This window comes from Acinonyx jubatus, chromosome A2, assembly GCF_027475565.1.
Source record: "Acinonyx jubatus isolate Ajub_Pintada_27869175 chromosome A2, VMU_Ajub_asm_v1.0, whole genome shotgun sequence".
Taxonomy (NCBI): Eukaryota; Metazoa; Chordata; class Mammalia; order Carnivora; family Felidae; genus Acinonyx; species Acinonyx jubatus.
In genome coordinates, this window is record NC_069383.1 from 24,905,191 (window position 1) to 24,923,151 (window position 17,961).

General features: G+C 38.6%; 1 protein-coding gene across 8 annotated transcripts in view; it reads left to right on the top strand.

Annotated features, from left to right (window-relative positions):
* Positions 1 to 17,961, top strand: part of ZNF800 (zinc finger protein 800) — a 181,236-nt gene that overhangs the window by 131,426 nt on the left and 31,849 nt on the right. For 4 of the 8 annotated variants that reach the window (XM_053218126.1, XM_027075402.2, XM_027075400.2 and 1 more), the window contains exons 1-4: positions 2,241 to 2,382; positions 2,860 to 2,978; positions 8,057 to 8,152; positions 17,070 to 17,213. In XM_053218126.1, coding sequence (XP_053074101.1) covers positions 2,918 to 2,978; positions 8,057 to 8,152; positions 17,070 to 17,213 — 301 coding nt within the window. In that variant the 5' untranslated portion in view covers positions 2,241 to 2,382; positions 2,860 to 2,917. Of the gene's footprint in view, positions 1 to 2,046; positions 2,183 to 2,240; positions 2,383 to 2,426; positions 2,742 to 2,859; positions 2,979 to 8,056; positions 8,153 to 17,069; positions 17,214 to 17,961 lie in introns of those variants that run through there. The other 4 variants (XM_053218127.1, XM_053218128.1, XM_053218129.1 and 1 more) reach the window with 3 other exon arrangements.

Genomic DNA, 17,961 nt, shown 5'->3' on the forward strand with positions numbered 1-17,961 from the left:
TGGTTTCTTTTTATATTTAAAATTCTATAATTCAGTGTTCAATCTTTTACCCAGTGTTCAATATTTTACCCACACAAACATTCCAATCGTGTCCATAACTCTAATTTCCTCAAAAATTGTTTAAAATTTATTCTATTAGCAAGCAGTTTTGGGGACCCTCTAGTACCAGGGTTACCCTCTAGGTTACTCAGGAAGCTAACCATTCTTTACTCATATGTGGTCAGCAAACATTTAGAACTCACATATCTGAAGCAGTGACTTTTCAGGTGTATGGCAACTTAAAATTGTATATTCATTTTTTAACTTGTGCTAAGTGTGCTTATAAAAGTAGGAAAAGATCCTCTGAAAATGAAAATATTTCACCTTAAATTTACCAAAGAACTCCAATGTTAAAAATTACTGTTCAGGTGTCACATTTTTTTCGATACGCTTAAGTATACTGGATACAATTAAATATTACACAAAATGATTTTTATTGGCTGCATAACAAACACCGTCACATGGACGTACCATAATTTCTTTTACATATAAGTTGTGGTATTACATTCTAGTTTGACGTTGTGTGATGCTTGTTGACAATGGCACAGAAAAAAATGATCTAACATAACACTCATGTGACTGGTGTGTAAATGTACAGTACCTGGAATTCCTTTAAAAAGGTGGATCGCTTTCCTTCCTTTTCCTGTCACCCGTATAATCAAGCTGCTACAATCGTTCAAGACCTATGCAGATGCTCCGTTCAGTTTTTTTACAATAACAAGTTTATCAATTAATTACTGGACCGACCACAAACTTTCCTATGCATTTTGAAAACAGATTTCAGCCACAGTTTGCTCTTCCAAAATACACACTGAGCCTACCTACTGCTAAACTGCTCTTTCAGGACCCAGCAAACCGACAATTTCGGCGCGAGGAGCTAACAGTGCGAATGGGCTTTTTTCTCCCTTAAAATTTCCCGACCGTCGGTGGACACGTATTTGCTTGGAGAACCAGAATTCCGTTCCGGGCGGTGAGGAGGCAGCCTCTCCTGCCCCAAGAGACGGCCACACGGGTTTGCGGAATTTGACAGACGACCTCGATCTTCGGGGATTTTCCGAGCAGGACGCGGGCGCCGAAGAGGAGGGAAAGTGCATACTGCCCACGTGACGCACCTTCGCCTTCAGGTCCCAGAAGCGCAGTGCCGCTGCAGTCCATGCCGATCCTCCACCACTAGTTTTCCTCCCAAAGACCTGATGAAAACCACCGAGTTCTGGGAAGCACGCTTCGAAAATTGTTGGTTTTTCTTTTTTTAAAAATCGGCTTTTACCATTTTATAAGTGTGCTGACAATCTTTTCGGAGTCACTACTACTTACGGCTCACCCATTTGCCAACCTTTCCCTACAGTTCATTCCCGTGCTTTTCCAACCCTCCCAGGTTTGGTTCCACTCAAAGGAGAAAAGCGAGAGCAACAGTTTGGTCGCCCATCAGCCCGTCCGTCTCCCGGGCACAAACGACCCGGGGCTTCGGCTCTCCGTCGGCCCGCAGGAGGACGCGCGTACGAGGGGCCGGCCCGGGCCACCGGCCAAGGTTCCCTCGCCTGGCCCGGCCGCGGCGCGTAGCCTCCCCACAGGCCCGGGCGCCCGGCCGGGCGCATGCGCGCGGCGCTCCCGGGCGTGCCGGCCACACTCCCCCCACCCACTCGGAGAGCTTGTCACTTCCTGCCCTCGCCCCATCTCCGTCCGGGGTCAGTCAGTCGCTCCCTGTCGCTGCGGGAGTCTCTGCTTCCCCCTTCCTACCCGCTCCGCGGCGGTAGCTCAGGCTCTTTGGGGAGGGGGAGACGGAGAGAGAGAGAGAGACTGACTTAATAAAGTTTCCTGAAACAACAACTACTACCAAAAAAGGCCCAAGGTGGGGGGGACCCCCATTCTTCCCCGCCCTCTCCAAAAGCCTGAGGGACCGTTGCAGGTGGAGCGGCGCTGGGGAGAGCCGGGCTCCGGCGGCAGCCGTTGCCCCGGCGAGGGGCGCCCAGGTCCTGCCCGCTGTGGTTCCGGCTCCTTCGGTGGCGGCTGCGGCTTCTGCGGGGCGGTTCCTCCTGTCAACTGCCTGCGCCCGCGCGCCACCCGCCCGCCCAGCTCCACAGCGCGGAGGGACGCCGTGAGCCGCCGCCTCCGTCGCCGTCGCCTCGGGCCGCGGAGGGACGTGGTGAGCTGTGGCGCTTCCGCGTCAGCGCCGGCGGGGACTCTTTGGGAGCGCGTCGGGCCCGAACCCCGGTTCCCTTCGCGTGGTCCGCCGAGGCTGCGCCAGGTGGGGCCCGAAGCCGCCTCCCACGCCAGGCTGTCCCCGCGGCTGCCCGGCCTGCCTTCCTTCCTTCCGCCTGCCCGCCGGCCCGCCCTAGGAGTTAAGTAAGTTGGGCGCACTTGGTTATGGGGACGGGGGCTCCGCCGGAGAGACCCCAACGCACGTGCGTGGCGGGAGAGCGCGGCGAGGGCCGGCCTCCGGCGGGAGTCGCACCTCGGCCGCCCCTGTCGCCGCGCCCGCCGCCCCGCGGGCCCCGGCGCCGGCCGTGCCCGCCGCGCTCGGCGCCTCCGTCTCCGCGCGCGCCCGCCCGGGCCGGCGAGGCCGCTGCCGCCCGCGCAGCCGGCCAGGCCCTCGCCTTGCGCTGCGCGCCCCGGGCTGCGTTTCCGGGTAGGGCGGTGAACCTGTGCGGGAGTTTGGGCTGGAGAAGCCTTCGTGCATGTTTCTTTTTCAGCTCTAGAGGAAGGTGCGGGTCCGTGGAGGGAAAACGGAGCGCGCGGGTGGAGGGAACGTATCTGTAAAATAGAACCAGAGCCCCCCCAGGAAGTTCAGGCTGAGTGACGGGTTTGTGCTTCTTTCAACAGCCAAGCCGCAATGAAGAGCTTCTTACAGTGAAAGGAAAGTAGGTCTCGCCCACTGAAAATGCCTTTAAGGGACAAATACTGTCAGACTGACCACCATCATCACGGATGCTGTGAACCAGGTATACTCCTTTCTTCTCCAGTTACTTTGCCCTCCGTCAGGGTCACTTTGCCTTGTGTTTCCTTCCTGCCCAAGAAGTCATTGCTAAGGAAGCAGGCTATAATTTTCCCCAGCATAAAACTAGTTATGAAACTAAAAGCTTGTACAAACAAGAGGTTTCCCCTGCTTGATCCCTTAAAAAAAGTACTGCAAGTGTCACCTTAAATCTTTTCCACAAGATCAATCACTCAGTCCCTTTTCCTGCTTTCAAGGCAGCCTGCAGTTAGTAGTATACCCCCTTGCCCTTTGAGTGTTTCAAACTGAAGAGAAAGGAGAAAATAGGTAATAGAATGCTAGCATTTGTCTTCGTGAAAGTGGATTCATTTAAACTTTTGAAAGTTAAAGTTTCTCATGCGTTTTTATCAGGGAATAGCGGTTAGAGCCAAAAAATGAGTTTAGTTTGGGCTAAAAAGTTTGTTAAACTCAACTTGTTGGAAGAATCCACTTTTTGCTCACTGCAGCCTTTAAAAATTTTTTTGGACAGAACACAGTGTATGGCAGAATAAAAAAAGCTGATTTTTTAGGTAGAATACATAAGTGTTTTTACTTAAGGATCCATAAGGATAGTGTACTCAGTGGAACTGTTTTTAGTTGGATTTATGGAATGAAAAAGTTCCTTTTTTGAGTCTCATGAAGAATATTAGAAAACTTTGATAAATGGAGCATATAAACTGTTAAGTTTTTCTAGTTATTAGAAGTTTGTTGTGTTTTGTCACAAACATATAGAGGTACAACTTACAAGGGAATCATTGAATACATATGTGACCAGACCAGACAGAGGCTATTCTAGTTTAAAGGCAGGTGTTTATCATTATTTTTGACCTAAAAGGTATTAGAACTTTTTACACTTGTGCTTGTTTTTTGTTGGAGTATTTTAACTGCTCCAGTGTACTTGGTCCTATATCACAGTAGACTTCATTTCAAGTAGTGAACTTTTTTGACTAATGGGAAAAAAAATGGTAGTGGTAAAGAGGAAGAACTCCCATTTTCAGAAAACTTTGGTACACATGAGAATAAAATTTGCTGTGACCCATCCCCCCCACTGGCTTGCTGGAAATCAGTAATAACTTACTTCTGCTAATAAAATAGTCCCAGGATGGGACTCAGTTTCTGTTCAACTGTCCCTGACCTATGTGATTTTCGGCACCCCTCCATACTGCATATTTTGTGTGTCATTTATGTTTTACTAAATATTGGAGTTTGCTAGTTTTGAAGTAGAAGGCTGTGAATGCCTTTTATAATTGTGTTCTACTGACCTTTTATTCTAGTTTTGGGTTTTTTTTTTTTTGTTTTTGTTTTTTGTGGTTTTTTTTTTTTTTTAAAACATTTCAAGTCATTTAAGTTGAATTAGTTAATGAAATCATTTTGTTAAAGCTTCTTATTTAGGAAGAAGTTTGTGTGTTCATTTTGTTTCCTTATTTCTTTGACAAGTTATTATTGAGCACCTGTTAGGTGCTAGGTACTGTCCAAGGCAATGGGGATGTAAGTGGCGAACAAAACAGATAAGGTCATTCCCTTATAGAACTTTTGAGTGGGAAGAGATGGATATAAAGTAAATAAGATAATTTGTGGCTGTACCTTATTTAGTGTATTCTGATAATTAAAGTTTCCTAGAGACTCCAGTGTCTTTTTAAAGATGTTTTTCACAGTTGAACTTTTTAATATGTATTGGAACCTCTTTGCTTTTTCTCCCTCATTAACAAATCATCTAAGTTGCATTAATTTTAAAAGTTAAACTTTCTTGTGTGAGAAACTTTTTCAGTGACCAGGTCAAAAGTAGTTAGTGTCTCTTTGCTTTCTTAGCTAGAATTAAACACTTTCCAAAGACTACTTTGGTGGAAAGCTAAAAGTTTGTTAACCTGTAGAGTAGTTAATTGTCATTATTTCAGAGGAAGTTATGTGCTGAGTGGGAGGATATTTCCAGTACCAAGAGGAATATGTTATGATGTGATAGTTTTTGAAAGAAGATGCCTTCAGTTGGAGGGAAGAAGATAATATGGTGTTTGAGAAATTCTTCTAATGGCCAATTACCAGAGGTCTATTCTCTTGAATTATGAATGGGGGTGGGGGGGTGGGGGAGCGTTCCTGGATGAGAGCACTGTGTTCCTGAGGAGGCCTTGAGAGGATGGTCAATTCGTAGTGAAGGGTGGTGGTATAAGCCTGTCAGTGTATGTGAAGTACTTTTTTAGTTATGTTTTAAGAATGTTCCTGACAGAAATTTTCAAACATTCAGAAGTAGAGGGAATGGTATAAGGAACCTGATATAACCGACACACAACTCCCATCAGCTGTTAATACATGGACAATATCTTTTCGTCATGTATTCTCCCCTTCTCTGCAGTTCCCTTCTCCACCCTCCAGCTACTTCCCTGTGCTCTATTGTTTGTAAGTAAATGCCAGACGAAAGATCTTTTAAAGCACTCGTTTTAAGCTAGGAGAGACTGTTGCAAAAGTAGGTATTCGATTCTGGGAAATGTGTTCTTGGAAGGATGTAAAGACAGATGTTAACTTCTGAGTGTTTGGGTGTTTTGATTGGAGGGTGATGATGGTTTTTTTCCTAATGGTCATGTAAACTGATCTTGGGAGGGATGATGGGATATATGAAAGGAAACTTTTATAAAGTACTAATATATACATTTTTTTAGGGTTGAGAGTGTATTTTCAAGTGAAGAAGTTTTTTGTTTGTTTTGTTTTGTTTTTTTTACAATGGGAACTACACAGATCTGTATAGTAAGTGGATGTATCTGGATAAGTAAGCTAACCCTGGGGTTCTTACACACGTGTTGATGTATCTCGTGGTAGCAGTGTTCTGAAGGTGATTAGGTAACAAAATTTTGCTCTGGCTTTGAAATCAGATGTTGTCATGTGGAAGTGGAAGATGATGTATTATAGAAAGTTTTCTGGAGCATTTTTAAATGAGGAAAGGGGACTCTCAGGACGAGTTATCATTTTTTCCCCTTATCCCTTCCTTATTCGTTACTGTTTTTTTATTGTCCCTTTCTAGATTTCTTGTCACTTATAGAGCCAAGCCTTGATGCTTTTGATTCTTTACAACCATAAAATTTTTACCCTCTTTTTGTAGTTAACTACTATTTTTTTGTAAACTTTTGTCACATGTTATAATGTACAAATAGTGAAAAGAGATCCATCTAATCCCAATAAATGGTATCATCGATTTATTTACAGACTTCTGCTATTGTATCTTTAAGGGGTTGAATTCTCCTTCTCTTAGATTTTGGAGACAATTTTTCAGTTTTTTGTGTCAGAAAGCAGTTGATTTGTACATGATGATGTTGGTCGTGGTGGTGGTGATAGAACATTTATTGAGCACTTACTATAACATAGGCTTTGTTTTAACCAGTTAACTAGTTTACTTGCATTAACTCATTTAATCCTCATACAACCCTGTGATTTGGGTACTTTTATTATCCCCATTTTAGAGATGAAAAAGAGATCAGAGAGTTTAATTTGCCTTAGTTGTATCTAATAAATGTCAGAAAAAAAAATTTGGTGCAGTAAGTCCAAGTCTAGAGTTGGACTACCAATTGGTAGAACACTACCAATATCAGTGTTCTCAGAGTGAATTGTGGGTGATTCATTTAAAATACTCCTAGAGTATCTCTTAAAATTGGGAAAGTGTACTTAATAAAATCACTTAGTCCTGAGACATAGTCCCTCCCGTTTGGTGACCACTGAGCACCAGACTTGAAGACTTAAAGAGAATCTAAGGCTGTGTGTATATACTGAGCACAGCAAGCTTTAGCCCCCTTACCAGAAAGCTAAATGCTGTCCAAGACCAGGTCCTGAAGCAGTAGCAGCACACATCATTGTTTTCCCTCTTAATTTTCCCACAGACTGGACGATCCTGGGTTTAAGGTGGTAATAGTTGAGTAGAACATTATAACATATTGAAAAAAGAGTTAATTAAAGTGGCTGGTTTTTTGTACCACAATCATGTCTTTATTTGGTATCTGATGGGAAAACTCAGTTTTCCTTCGCAGTTACTTTTTATCATAATCTAATTTATTACATAATTACACTGTGAACCTGAGAATTTTGGAAGAGACCTTTGTATATGAAAATGAAAAAATTTATTTTTAAAGTGGAAATATTATTTTTACTCATTATAGAAATGTGTTTTTTCTAGCATGCACTCTTCTAAAAGCCCAGGCAGGCTCTGAAGCACTAGTGTAGTATGAGGCAGAAAGTGAAAATCACCCCTGTAAAACCCGCCGACAGAACCCTTGTTTTGTTGGTATCCCACCAGACTTTTTGTGTTTATATTAACGTCTGTACATACACACATGTACGTTAAACTTCTTTCTGTATTTATTGAAATACGCATTAATATGAGTGAGATCATATTCCACAACCTGTTTTTGTTGGTTAATCTATTACTGACGTTCTTTGTTGTTAGTATATGTAGATCTAGCTCATGCTTTCTAACAGCCATGAAGGATTCCATTGTAGGGATATTTCATAGTTTATTTAGTCTGGTTCCTGTTGAGAGACTTTTAAATTTGAATTTTTTTCTGAATTATTTACAGCGCTACAGAGTGCTGCAGTGAACATTTTTGAACATCTATCATTGTGCACTTCACTAGTTCTTTCCTTAGGCAGTGGTTTTTGAGTTTTGCTCTCATAATTGCCTGTACATTTGTACTAGATTGTCCAGAGGGTTTTGGAATGGTTTATGAGATGTGGCTAGGCCATGATTGCCCTAGAATTTTGGTTAAATACAGTAGTTCTTCTTCAAGGGGAATAAAAAGGCAGACATGACAAATAGGTACTAAGTAATACCAAAATAGTAAATCTTTGTGTTTGAAGCCTTACGTAGCTTTAATTTAGCCTTGAATTGAGGGTAACTTTATTTTTTCGCATTATTTCATTTTGCCTTACAAAGATGCTGGTGAAATATATACAAACAAGTGTGATTATCGTTAACATGATTATAGCAAACCATTGTTTTACTTTAATAGTAAATGATTTAAATAACCCTTTTTTTGTGGGGATTGGGGTGGGTGTTTGTCTTCCATGTAGTTTATATCCTGGAACCTGGAGATGCTCCTTTGTTACAGCAACCACTACAGACATCCAAATCTGGTATTCAGCAAATAATTGAGTGCTTTCGATCAGGTATGAATGTTTTAGGATGTATTTTTCAACCTTCACATCGTAGTTAAAAACTACCTAGAAATCCTTAGAATTAATTTTTTTTAAATATTAAAATGTATACATTGGTTTTATAGAATACTTTTAATTGCCATATTTTAAAAAAGTGGATGAATATTGACTTGATCTAGATTCTTTTTCAGTACTATGTATTATATATTAATATGGAAATAAGCTTGTTTATTATAAAGAAATATATGTGGTATTTTTATTGGTAAAGTGCCTCTTAATGATTTATTTTTATTTTTTGGCATATTCTTTATAAACTCTCAAAGGTGAATTCTACTGGGTCTTTAAAAGCATTGGCAGAGTAGACTGTTTATTCACAGCATCTGAGGTGTCACTTATCGTAGATTAATTACTTTATCATCACTCTTTATGTGACTCCCCTTCTTTGGCCTAACCCTGGAGTTTCAATATCTTAAATAGAGCACAAGATAGGAAAAATACTTACTCCAGCCCTGGGATCTTCGGATGCAAGTGTTTAGCTTTTCTTTCTATTAGATTATTATAGTAATTGCATGTATAATAAGGGTACTTGTGCAGGTGCAATCCAATGCTTTAAAATAGTTGTTGCTTACTACATATACATAATTGAGAACTGTCAGAACTGTGTTATCAGTAAGATCTTAGGTTGCTCTGATTCTTATAATCCACTTACCCACCTTTCGTAGATTTGGCTTCTTTGACATCGTAGACTGTTGAGTTAGATATAAATAAGCAGACACACATGATTGATGGGACACCTAACTGATGGAAACTTAGAAGATTAGAATATCTTTTGTTATCATTCTAAAGCTTACTATTTTAATGAAAAATTTCTAAGATTCAAAGGAAAAGATAATTTATATGTAATAACTTGTTTTATGTTAATAAATTCTTTGAGGTGCTTGCTTTTAAGTCATTGTAAAGAGAAGTGGCATCTATTTGTTTTATTTTAGGATCTAAGAAATAGATTGTTCCTTAATCTAAAATAAAAAAGGTTTTCTGACTTTATAATCTCTATTTCTTGGACTTTTCATCTATAGTCCTCATGGCATTGCTTTTATTTATATTTAATTTAGTTAAGTATTGAGTGTATACACATGCCTTGCTCATGTTGGATGGTGGTAAACCTATTTAGGTTTACCTAAATAGGTGGTAAACCTACTTAAAGATGTTTTTTGTTTTTTTTTACTTTTGATAGTTGCCCTTCATTAACAGAAGTAACTGATGAGTCAGATTTTCCTTTAGTAAAGACAACTACAATTTTACTTATTAGGAGCCGTATTTATAATATATTTCTGGCGTAACAGGAGAATGGTTAGTTTTTGTAGTATAAGAGTTTTTGTTAGCTACTTTTAATAGAGAATTCTTTTGCACTTTCTCCTGGAAATGAAGATAATAGCTTGTCACATTTAGTTACATTCTTTGCTGTAGGTTTTTAAAATCCAGAATTTACAGAGAAAGACAAATCCCATATGATTTCACTAATATGTGGAATTAAAGAAACAAAACAGATGAACTGTGGGGGGCCGGGGAAGAGAAGAGAGGGAAACAAACCACAAGAGGTTCTTAATGGTAGAGAACAAACTGAGGGTCGATGAAAGGAGGTGAGTAGGAGGTTGGCTAGATGGGTGATGGGTACTAAGGAGGGCACTTGTTGTGATGAGTGCTGGGTATTGAATTCAAGTGATGAATCACTGAATTCTACTCCTGAAACCAATATTGCACTCTATGTTAGGTAAATAAAATTTGAATAAAATTTAAAAATCCAGAATTTGAAATCAATAAGGTTATTTTATACTACTTCAATTTATTATAGTCTTATTTAAGTAAGAATTGGTTCATTCATAAATGCTTTGTCTTGTAAAATATCCCTTTCCAAGAAGATCCTGTTTAGAATCTGTGTTTAACTGTGGAAGGTAAATATTTAAAAATGAAATTGTTTTCTTTTGCACTGTGGTCATATCTGTTTTCTGTGTTTGCTATTTCTTTACAATCAGAGCTAAAGAAAAGGGTCCGTGAAATGGGTAAAATGTTTTTTTTTAAATGTCCCCAGCAGATTTGCCTTCTGAGTTATGTTTTATTTAGGCAAATTTTGAAAGTACTATAAATTTAAGGTACCCGCTAATTTAAATTAGAAGTGATTTAGAAATATGCTTAGCGATACAAAGAAACTAACTCTGTATTTAAAAAAAAGAGATTTTTTTTTTTACTTCGTTAACGCGTCTCAGTACTAAGCAATTTTAATTTCCTCAGGATCGTAATCTCTCACATATCTGTGTAATCTAAAATCTACTAAGATAGCTCTTTAGCACTGAAGTATCCAGGTCCTGGCTGACTGAAACTTGGGGTGGATAGAATGGAAGCTTGGCCCGCATGACTTAGGGACCAAGATCCATTCTCATCCTGTAAGTTCCTCCTGGTTCCATTCTACTCCCAACCACACCTTCAGTGACTCATTTCTTTCTAGGCTCTTTCCTTTACAGCTGGGTCACACACATTGCATTTAAAGAACCATCTGAAGTCCATGCTTTTGCTCTTGTTAACCTATAGAAACTAAATCAGGTTGGGTATTAGTAGTGTCTTAGGATATCTAGCTTAATCTTTAAGCTCAGTTAGTTGTCTTCAGCTATTGTATCATCTCTAAGTGACTCACCTTCTTCAGCCTACACTGGACTGTCTATGATCTGATATGAATTCCTACCCAAGCTGGAAGTTCATAAAAGGCTGAGGAAGGAGTTCTCTCATTTTTCAAGTCCACAGCCCCCTGTGTGCTATACTGACTGCTTGATCAGGTTTGACTTGTTCTCTTTGCCTCACACTTCAGTTTTTGCTTTGGACTGTTTTGCTGGCTTTAAGTTATCCTTCTTGACCTCTAATATCTCTTTATTTCTGGCTGCTTCACTTGTAAATTAATTTGAGTAGATTTTTTTTTTTTGGAATTAAGTAATATTCCTATATTGGAATAAATAATGTTACTGATTAAGTCATAAATGCCTGTGGTTTAAAAAAATAATGAAGTACAAAAGGATATAAAAAATATAAAAATGAGTCTCTTTGCTCAGGCAACCATTGCTACATGGTTTGTGTGTTTTCTTCCAAGGCTGTCTATACATATAGCCCTCATTTTCCCCCCCGGTATGAGTAATAGCTGACTCTGCGCCCTGTTATGTATTTTTGCTTTAACAGTACATTTCACTGTTGTTTGACATCTGTTCGTAGAGAGATGCCTTATTATTTTAGGCTGCCTATTTTGCTCCAGACTATAGATTTTCTACTCTGAAATCCCTAATGGTTGGGTGACTTTGAGACATACTGTTTGCTCTGAATCCTTGGCTTCTGGTACTGCCTTGACTGGGCCCTGCCTTTTGCCTGAGTGCTGCCTTAGCTGTGTTGGTTCTTCTAGGATCAATCTGTGTGACTTGGCATCCTCAAATTTCCTCCTTTCTATTAACACTTTTAGCTTCCTTCCTTCCTGATCTCTCTCCCCAAACTGAAGCAGAATTTTAAGTAACAGCAACAACAACAAAAAGATGTACTTGCATGAGACGTTTATTAAAATTGATTTGATTGAGCTTAATAGTCTTTTTTAGTCTCTCAGCCTTCTGCTAGAGGCAAAGGAGCTATTGAATATCCTAAGGGTAGAAACAGAAAAATGGAGAGAAAAGAGAATGATAATTATTTAGTTTGGTATTCAAAACTGGTCTTTAATATGAAGTTGATACCTTTTTTTTGAATCCTTGTAATATATAATATTGAAAAAAGAGGTAATATATAATATCGTAGAAAAAAGATTCTGCCTATAGAATACAGTACTGTGCAAAGAAGGGCATCTTTTCTGAATCTTAGGGAGGAGTAAATTGTGGTGAAAAATGAGAATTAGCTTTTGTGATATTTGCTATTGCCATTATCATCTTAAGTTTAGGTTTGGTCATTTAACTTCTTAGAAGAGTTTGTTTTGTTTTGTTTTTGTACTATTTAAAGCAACATTACTTGTATTTAGTGTAAGCTGTGACTGGATGGTGATGCCTCCCTCAGTCCTGACTCTGCAAACAAAAACTTAGCTTGGAAGTATGATTTATCATAAATACATAAGAGAGTGCCATGGATTTTGTTTTTGTTTTTTGGTTGTTACATACAACTGTAGGAAATTTAAAATCAGACTAGATATTTTTTTGGATGAATAAGAAAGGTGTAGATTTATTTGTTTGATTTGTTGTTCTTACGTTCTTCTTCAAAGCATATCATCTGGGGCTGTGTTCCTAGGAGAGCAGTCATTTATATTAGTTTGGAAATTTCTTAAGGGCACAGATCAGATCCTTCACGTCTGTGTTTCCAGTGAATAGCATTGTGACCTAATATTTAATAGGTGTTCAGTAAATGTTTGTTAAACTAAAAGATTCACCAAGTAGGCACTGGAATAATTTTATTCTACTTATGAATTTACTGTAGTGTGTGGCAGTGTTCCATAATTAACCTAGTAATTTTTTTTTTAACCAGCTGGTTTTAAGATAATAATTAAAATTTTCTTAAGTTTTCCCTGTTTTTTACCTTTGAGAACTTTTGTTAAGAGAAGATCAGCTAGAAATTTCCTTTGTATACCGGCCTTGAAAATCAGTTTTGACACAAATTATGGATTTGCTTGCAGTGTTGAGATGATACTGTGTTTAAACAGTCATGCTAAAAAAGATTGAGCTCATGTGTGAATCATCAATAAAGCAAACAGTATACCACTTAAAAATAATTATTGCTACAATTTAGGGACGCCTGGTGGCTCAGTTGGTTGAGTGTCCAGCTCTTGATTTTGGCTCAGCTCATGATCTCACAGATTGTGCCCTGCATCAGGCTCTGCGCTGACAGTGCCCAGCCTGCTTGGGATTCTCTTTGTCTCCCTCTCTCTCTCTCTGCTCCTCCTCCACGTGCGTGCATATGCACACATGCTCTCTCTCACAAAATAAATACATAAACATTTAAAAATCCATTATTGCCACAATTTAAAATGGTCATTGACCAACATATTCATATATTAAGAAAAAAATGAAAGCTTATCTTTCTAGCACAGAAGAGTTATAATTAATATCACATCATGTAAGGTGAGTGCAATCTACTCTACTGTAAAACTGAATACTGATTTCTTTTGAAAAAAATCTTGTAAACATTTTTCTCAGTACATACAGAATATTTGACATTAAGGAATAGCACATGACTAAATCCTTGATGAGGTTTAAGTAATTTTTATGAGCACCTATTATGAGAATCTGAAATATTCACTAATTAGCTAATTTCTAGGCATCAAAAACTTACCCTTTGGAGGGCTGGTTTTTTGGAAGGATACTGATTAATGATCTATGTAAGCAGTAAATAGTGCATCCTAAGATAGTTTTAAAACCTGAGGCAAGAAAAAGTTATTAATATCGGAAAAGGAATAATTAGGAGTAAGATACCCTGGCTCTTACTGAATCAAGAGCTGTGGAAGAACTTTATGTTGCTGTTTAGATGACCATGTCTGTTGTTGTCTCAGGTGGTAGAAAGTTTTAGCTATTGACAGAGGCAGAGTTGATTGCCTGTGCCTAATTGTTAGTGAGCAAAGCAATAAGAAAATAGTAGCTGATTAGACCATTATGACCGCATGGGAAAAACAACAAAACCTTAAATGGCAACTGCTAACTTAGGGAAAAACTTCTGTTGTCTGTATTTATGGAATGGATGACCTCTTATTTTTCTCATTTGTAAAATGTAGAAGTTGAATTCTAAACTCTTGGAGGTCTAGGGGCGCCTGGGTGGCTCAGTCAGTTGAGCGTCTGACTTTGGCTCAGGTCATGACCTCACGTTCATGGTGAAGTTCAAGCCCTACGGGTTCTGTGCCTACAGCTCAGAGCCTGGAGCCTGCTTTGGATTCCTTGTCTGCCTCTCTCTTTGCCCCTCCCCTGCTCATGCTCTGTCTCTCAAAAAATAAAATGAAACATTAAAAAAAAAAATCTTTGAAGTCTCTTGACTTCCCAGTCAACTTTACAATAGGCTAAAAGAAAGTTTAATTTATAGAGAAGGTTTTCTTTAACATAGAGTTCTCCAATATGTCATTTGACAAACATCAGTCAGGCATGATTCTGAGGGCTGGGAATACAGTGGGAAGAATAAAGATACCTTCTCTTTCCTCTTTGAGCTTCCACTTCAATGGGAGTACAGAAAAATAATTACAAGATAGTGGAATAATATAGTATAGATGTACAGTGTGCTATGGGAGTAGGGGTGAAGAATTCTTAAAAAAACAGGAGCGATCAGAAGGCTTCCTGGAGGAAACAACTAACTTGGAATTTGAAGGATTGCTGGAAGTGAGCCAGACCAGGGAAATGGAAGATTGTTATAGGCAGAGAGAAAAACCTAGGTGAAGGCCTGAAAAGTGAGACAGCGAGAAATTGGTGAACCTGTGGCTCTGAAAGAAATTTGATGTACCTGGATCAACACGACATGTTTGTGTCTGTGCATGTGTATGTTGATGTGTGTGTGCATGTATGTGTGTAGGTGGGGTGGGGTGGGGTGGGGGGAGCATTTGTGAATGAGTATTAAGATTGATTGGTTCAGGTTAGAGCTAGAGACTTGTTTTAGGGGGATGTTTATTGGGAGCAGATATACACTCTACTGAATATAACTAGCTCTATAACTAGGACTAAATAAGAATCTATACATAGATATAGACTTTTTTATGGTTGAGAGAATCTTACAAAGTGAGAGCTCTGATTTAAGGATGCAGTCTTATATTTTTAGCAGTAACTTTTTTATGTATAACCTCATACTTTCTATTTAAATCTTCAACTGAATTCTTAACATTAAACCTAGTTCAGGTTATTTTTGCATTGCTCTTCAATCTTTTTTGACTATCTTTAAAGGCAGAATTGAATCTTTAGTATGGGTCTAGCAGGTAATTTAATTTAGAATTGAAGTGTGCAAAAACTTTCTATGTTTTCTTTTTACTTTACTACACTTAACCGTACTTGGGAATTATAGGTAGATGAAGTAGAGAGGTTTATCTAAAATATTTTTATCATTAGTCTACCTCTCATAGTTTGTCACTTAGGAGATTATGAACTAAATATGTTAGCAGTCTATTGTCAATATATTTTGTAATGTGAAGTAGAATAAAGTGTGTGTGTGTGTGTGTGTGTGTGTGTGTTTACTTTTATATAAAGAATATACTCAAGCTGTCCTCTGAATCTTTTTAAATTTGTGTTTTCTGATTTTGTGGTAATATGGTTTAGTGCAGTAAACATTGATTTGAATTTGAGAAATGGTGGAAATAATTTCATTATATATATATATATTTTTTCCAGTAGAAACCCAGATGTGTAATTTAATTTTTCTGGGATTTAGGTTCATGTTTTCTTTCATGATTCTGTAAAATACGTTTGGTTTGGTTTGTTCATTTTGCAAGGTGGATGGTAAAGTGTGTTTGCTCTTTAGTAGTCCCAGAGCTTAACAGAGTGTCAAGTGCTTGCTGAGTGATAGAACACTTTGCACCTAGATAGTCTTAAAGTTGTTTTTCTTTTTTTTTTTTAATTTTTATTTTTTTTATAACGTTTATTTATTTTTGAGACAGAGAGAGACGGAGCATGAACGGGGGAGGGGCAGAGAGAGGGAGACACAGAATTGGAAGCAGGCTCCAGGCTCTGAGCCATCAGCCCAGAGCCCGACGCCGGGCTCGAACTCACGGACTGCGAGATCGTGACCTGAGCCGAAGTCGGACGCTTAACCGACTGAGCCACTCAGGCGCCCCTTAAAGTTGTTTTTCAAGACACTTTTGTTTTTTCCTCTTTAGTTTAAGTCAATATCATTATCATCTTTTTTATTTGAGGAAATTAGTAAAGCACTGCAGATCAATTTTGTCAATTTACCTGTGGCAAAACCTTGTAGGAAATAATGACAAAAGATCTGTTTGTGTTTTATTCCTGGCAGATATTTTTACTTTAAAGATTAGATGCTTGTTGCCATTTATTTTTTTTTCTTGCCTTTTGACCTTCTGTCATAATGCTTAGATTCCCTAGATCTGTGGCATTTCTTCAACTTATCTTTATTGACCATTGTGAGAGCCGAACACTTTAGTGTAAATAAGACAGGTTTGGTTTTGGCTGCTTTGGTGTTTATAATCTAGTGGGGAAGACAGGCTTTAAGTTAGTTTAAAGTGTAGAACTATCAGTATTTAATTAATTGTACTTGAAGTGAGTTTTTGAGGGAGAAAGAATTTGAATAAATGTATAGTGGTCTCAAGAGGCCTAAGCAAAATTCATGTTATGGATAAGGATTCTGTATTCTCACACTCAATGGCCAGAATTCCATATTGGCCTAGAACCTGAAGTAATTTGAGTTTTAAAAAAGTCAAAGGCAGTCTTGGGACACAGTTCTGAGTTTCTTTAAGGAATCAGGGGAAAATGTATTACAGAACTCCATCTTCATTTCACTGCAGAAGAGAGCTGTAGTAACCAGCCAGATACCTTGGGAGGGAGTAAAGGGGGTAGGGGAGGAAGGGGCATGTTTAATTCTTCTTTCCCATTCCAGATCTATTGAATCAGAATCTCTGGAGGTGGGTCATGTACATCTTTATTCCCAGGTCATTGTGATGATCAACCAGATGTTGGAGTGACTGTTGGGATATCCTAAGAATTAATTGGCTGCTGAATTAGAAAAAGAATATCAGTTTTAGCTGTCATAATATTCAAATGATGATGCGATTTTGCTTAAAATTTAGTTTATAACTTAGTTCCGAATACACTATGGTAGAAGTTGGCAATGTCTGTATTTTATTTTCAAAGAGTAATTGCACTTTGGATTGTCAACAGTGGTTGCCCAGTTAAAAGTGCATGTTAAAGTTATCTTTTGTGTTTTCTTTTTTTTTTTCCTTCAGGAACTAAACAACTTAAGCATATTTTATTAAAAGACGTGGACACTATTTTTGAATGCAAATTATGCCGCAGTCTCTTCAGAGGATTACCAAATTTAATTACCCATAAAAAATTCTACTGCCCACCAAGTCTCCAGATGGATGACAGTAAGTTTTATTCATATATTCAGTTATGCATTTTATAGTTAGTTAAGTATTCATATACTGTAGCTGTATGTTTGTGTTAAAATGGTATTGATAATTTAATGATGGAGAGTAAAGTTAAACACTCGACTTAATGTTTTATTCATTTTCTTAGATAGGTACTTTCATATGAGCGCTTTTTGCTTCGGTTTTTCTAAAGATATAGGAGGCTCGATTTATGAGTATATTTATTTGTATTAAAATACAGGGTATTGTTTTTGAATGTTTATGTAGACCAGGTAGTATATATTCAGGATTTTTCTAAGTTAAAATATGAGTGCTTGAAGGGACTATTGGTATTTTTCATTTTCACTTCTTTAACAACTTTTTACATATGACTGTTAATTTACTAAGATTACTGTTAAGTAAATGAGGCTAGAAATAGGGCAAAGAATGAGTAAATGAGTTGATTTCTTGGGGATGGTGAAGAGCATTAAAAAAATATTAATCTAGGGGCGCCTGGGTGGCGCAGTCGGTTAAGCGTCCGACTTCAGCCAGGTCACGATCTCGCGGTCCGTGAGTTCGAGCCCCATGTCAGGCTCTGGGCTGATGGCTCAGAGCCTGGAGCCTGTTTCCGATTCTGTGTCTCCCTCTCTCTCTGCCCCTCCCCTGTTCATGCTCTGTCTCTCTCTGTCTCAAAAATAAATAAACGTTGAAAAAAAAAACAAAAAAAAATATTAATCTTTCCATTTTTTTCTGGGTCTTGGTTTGA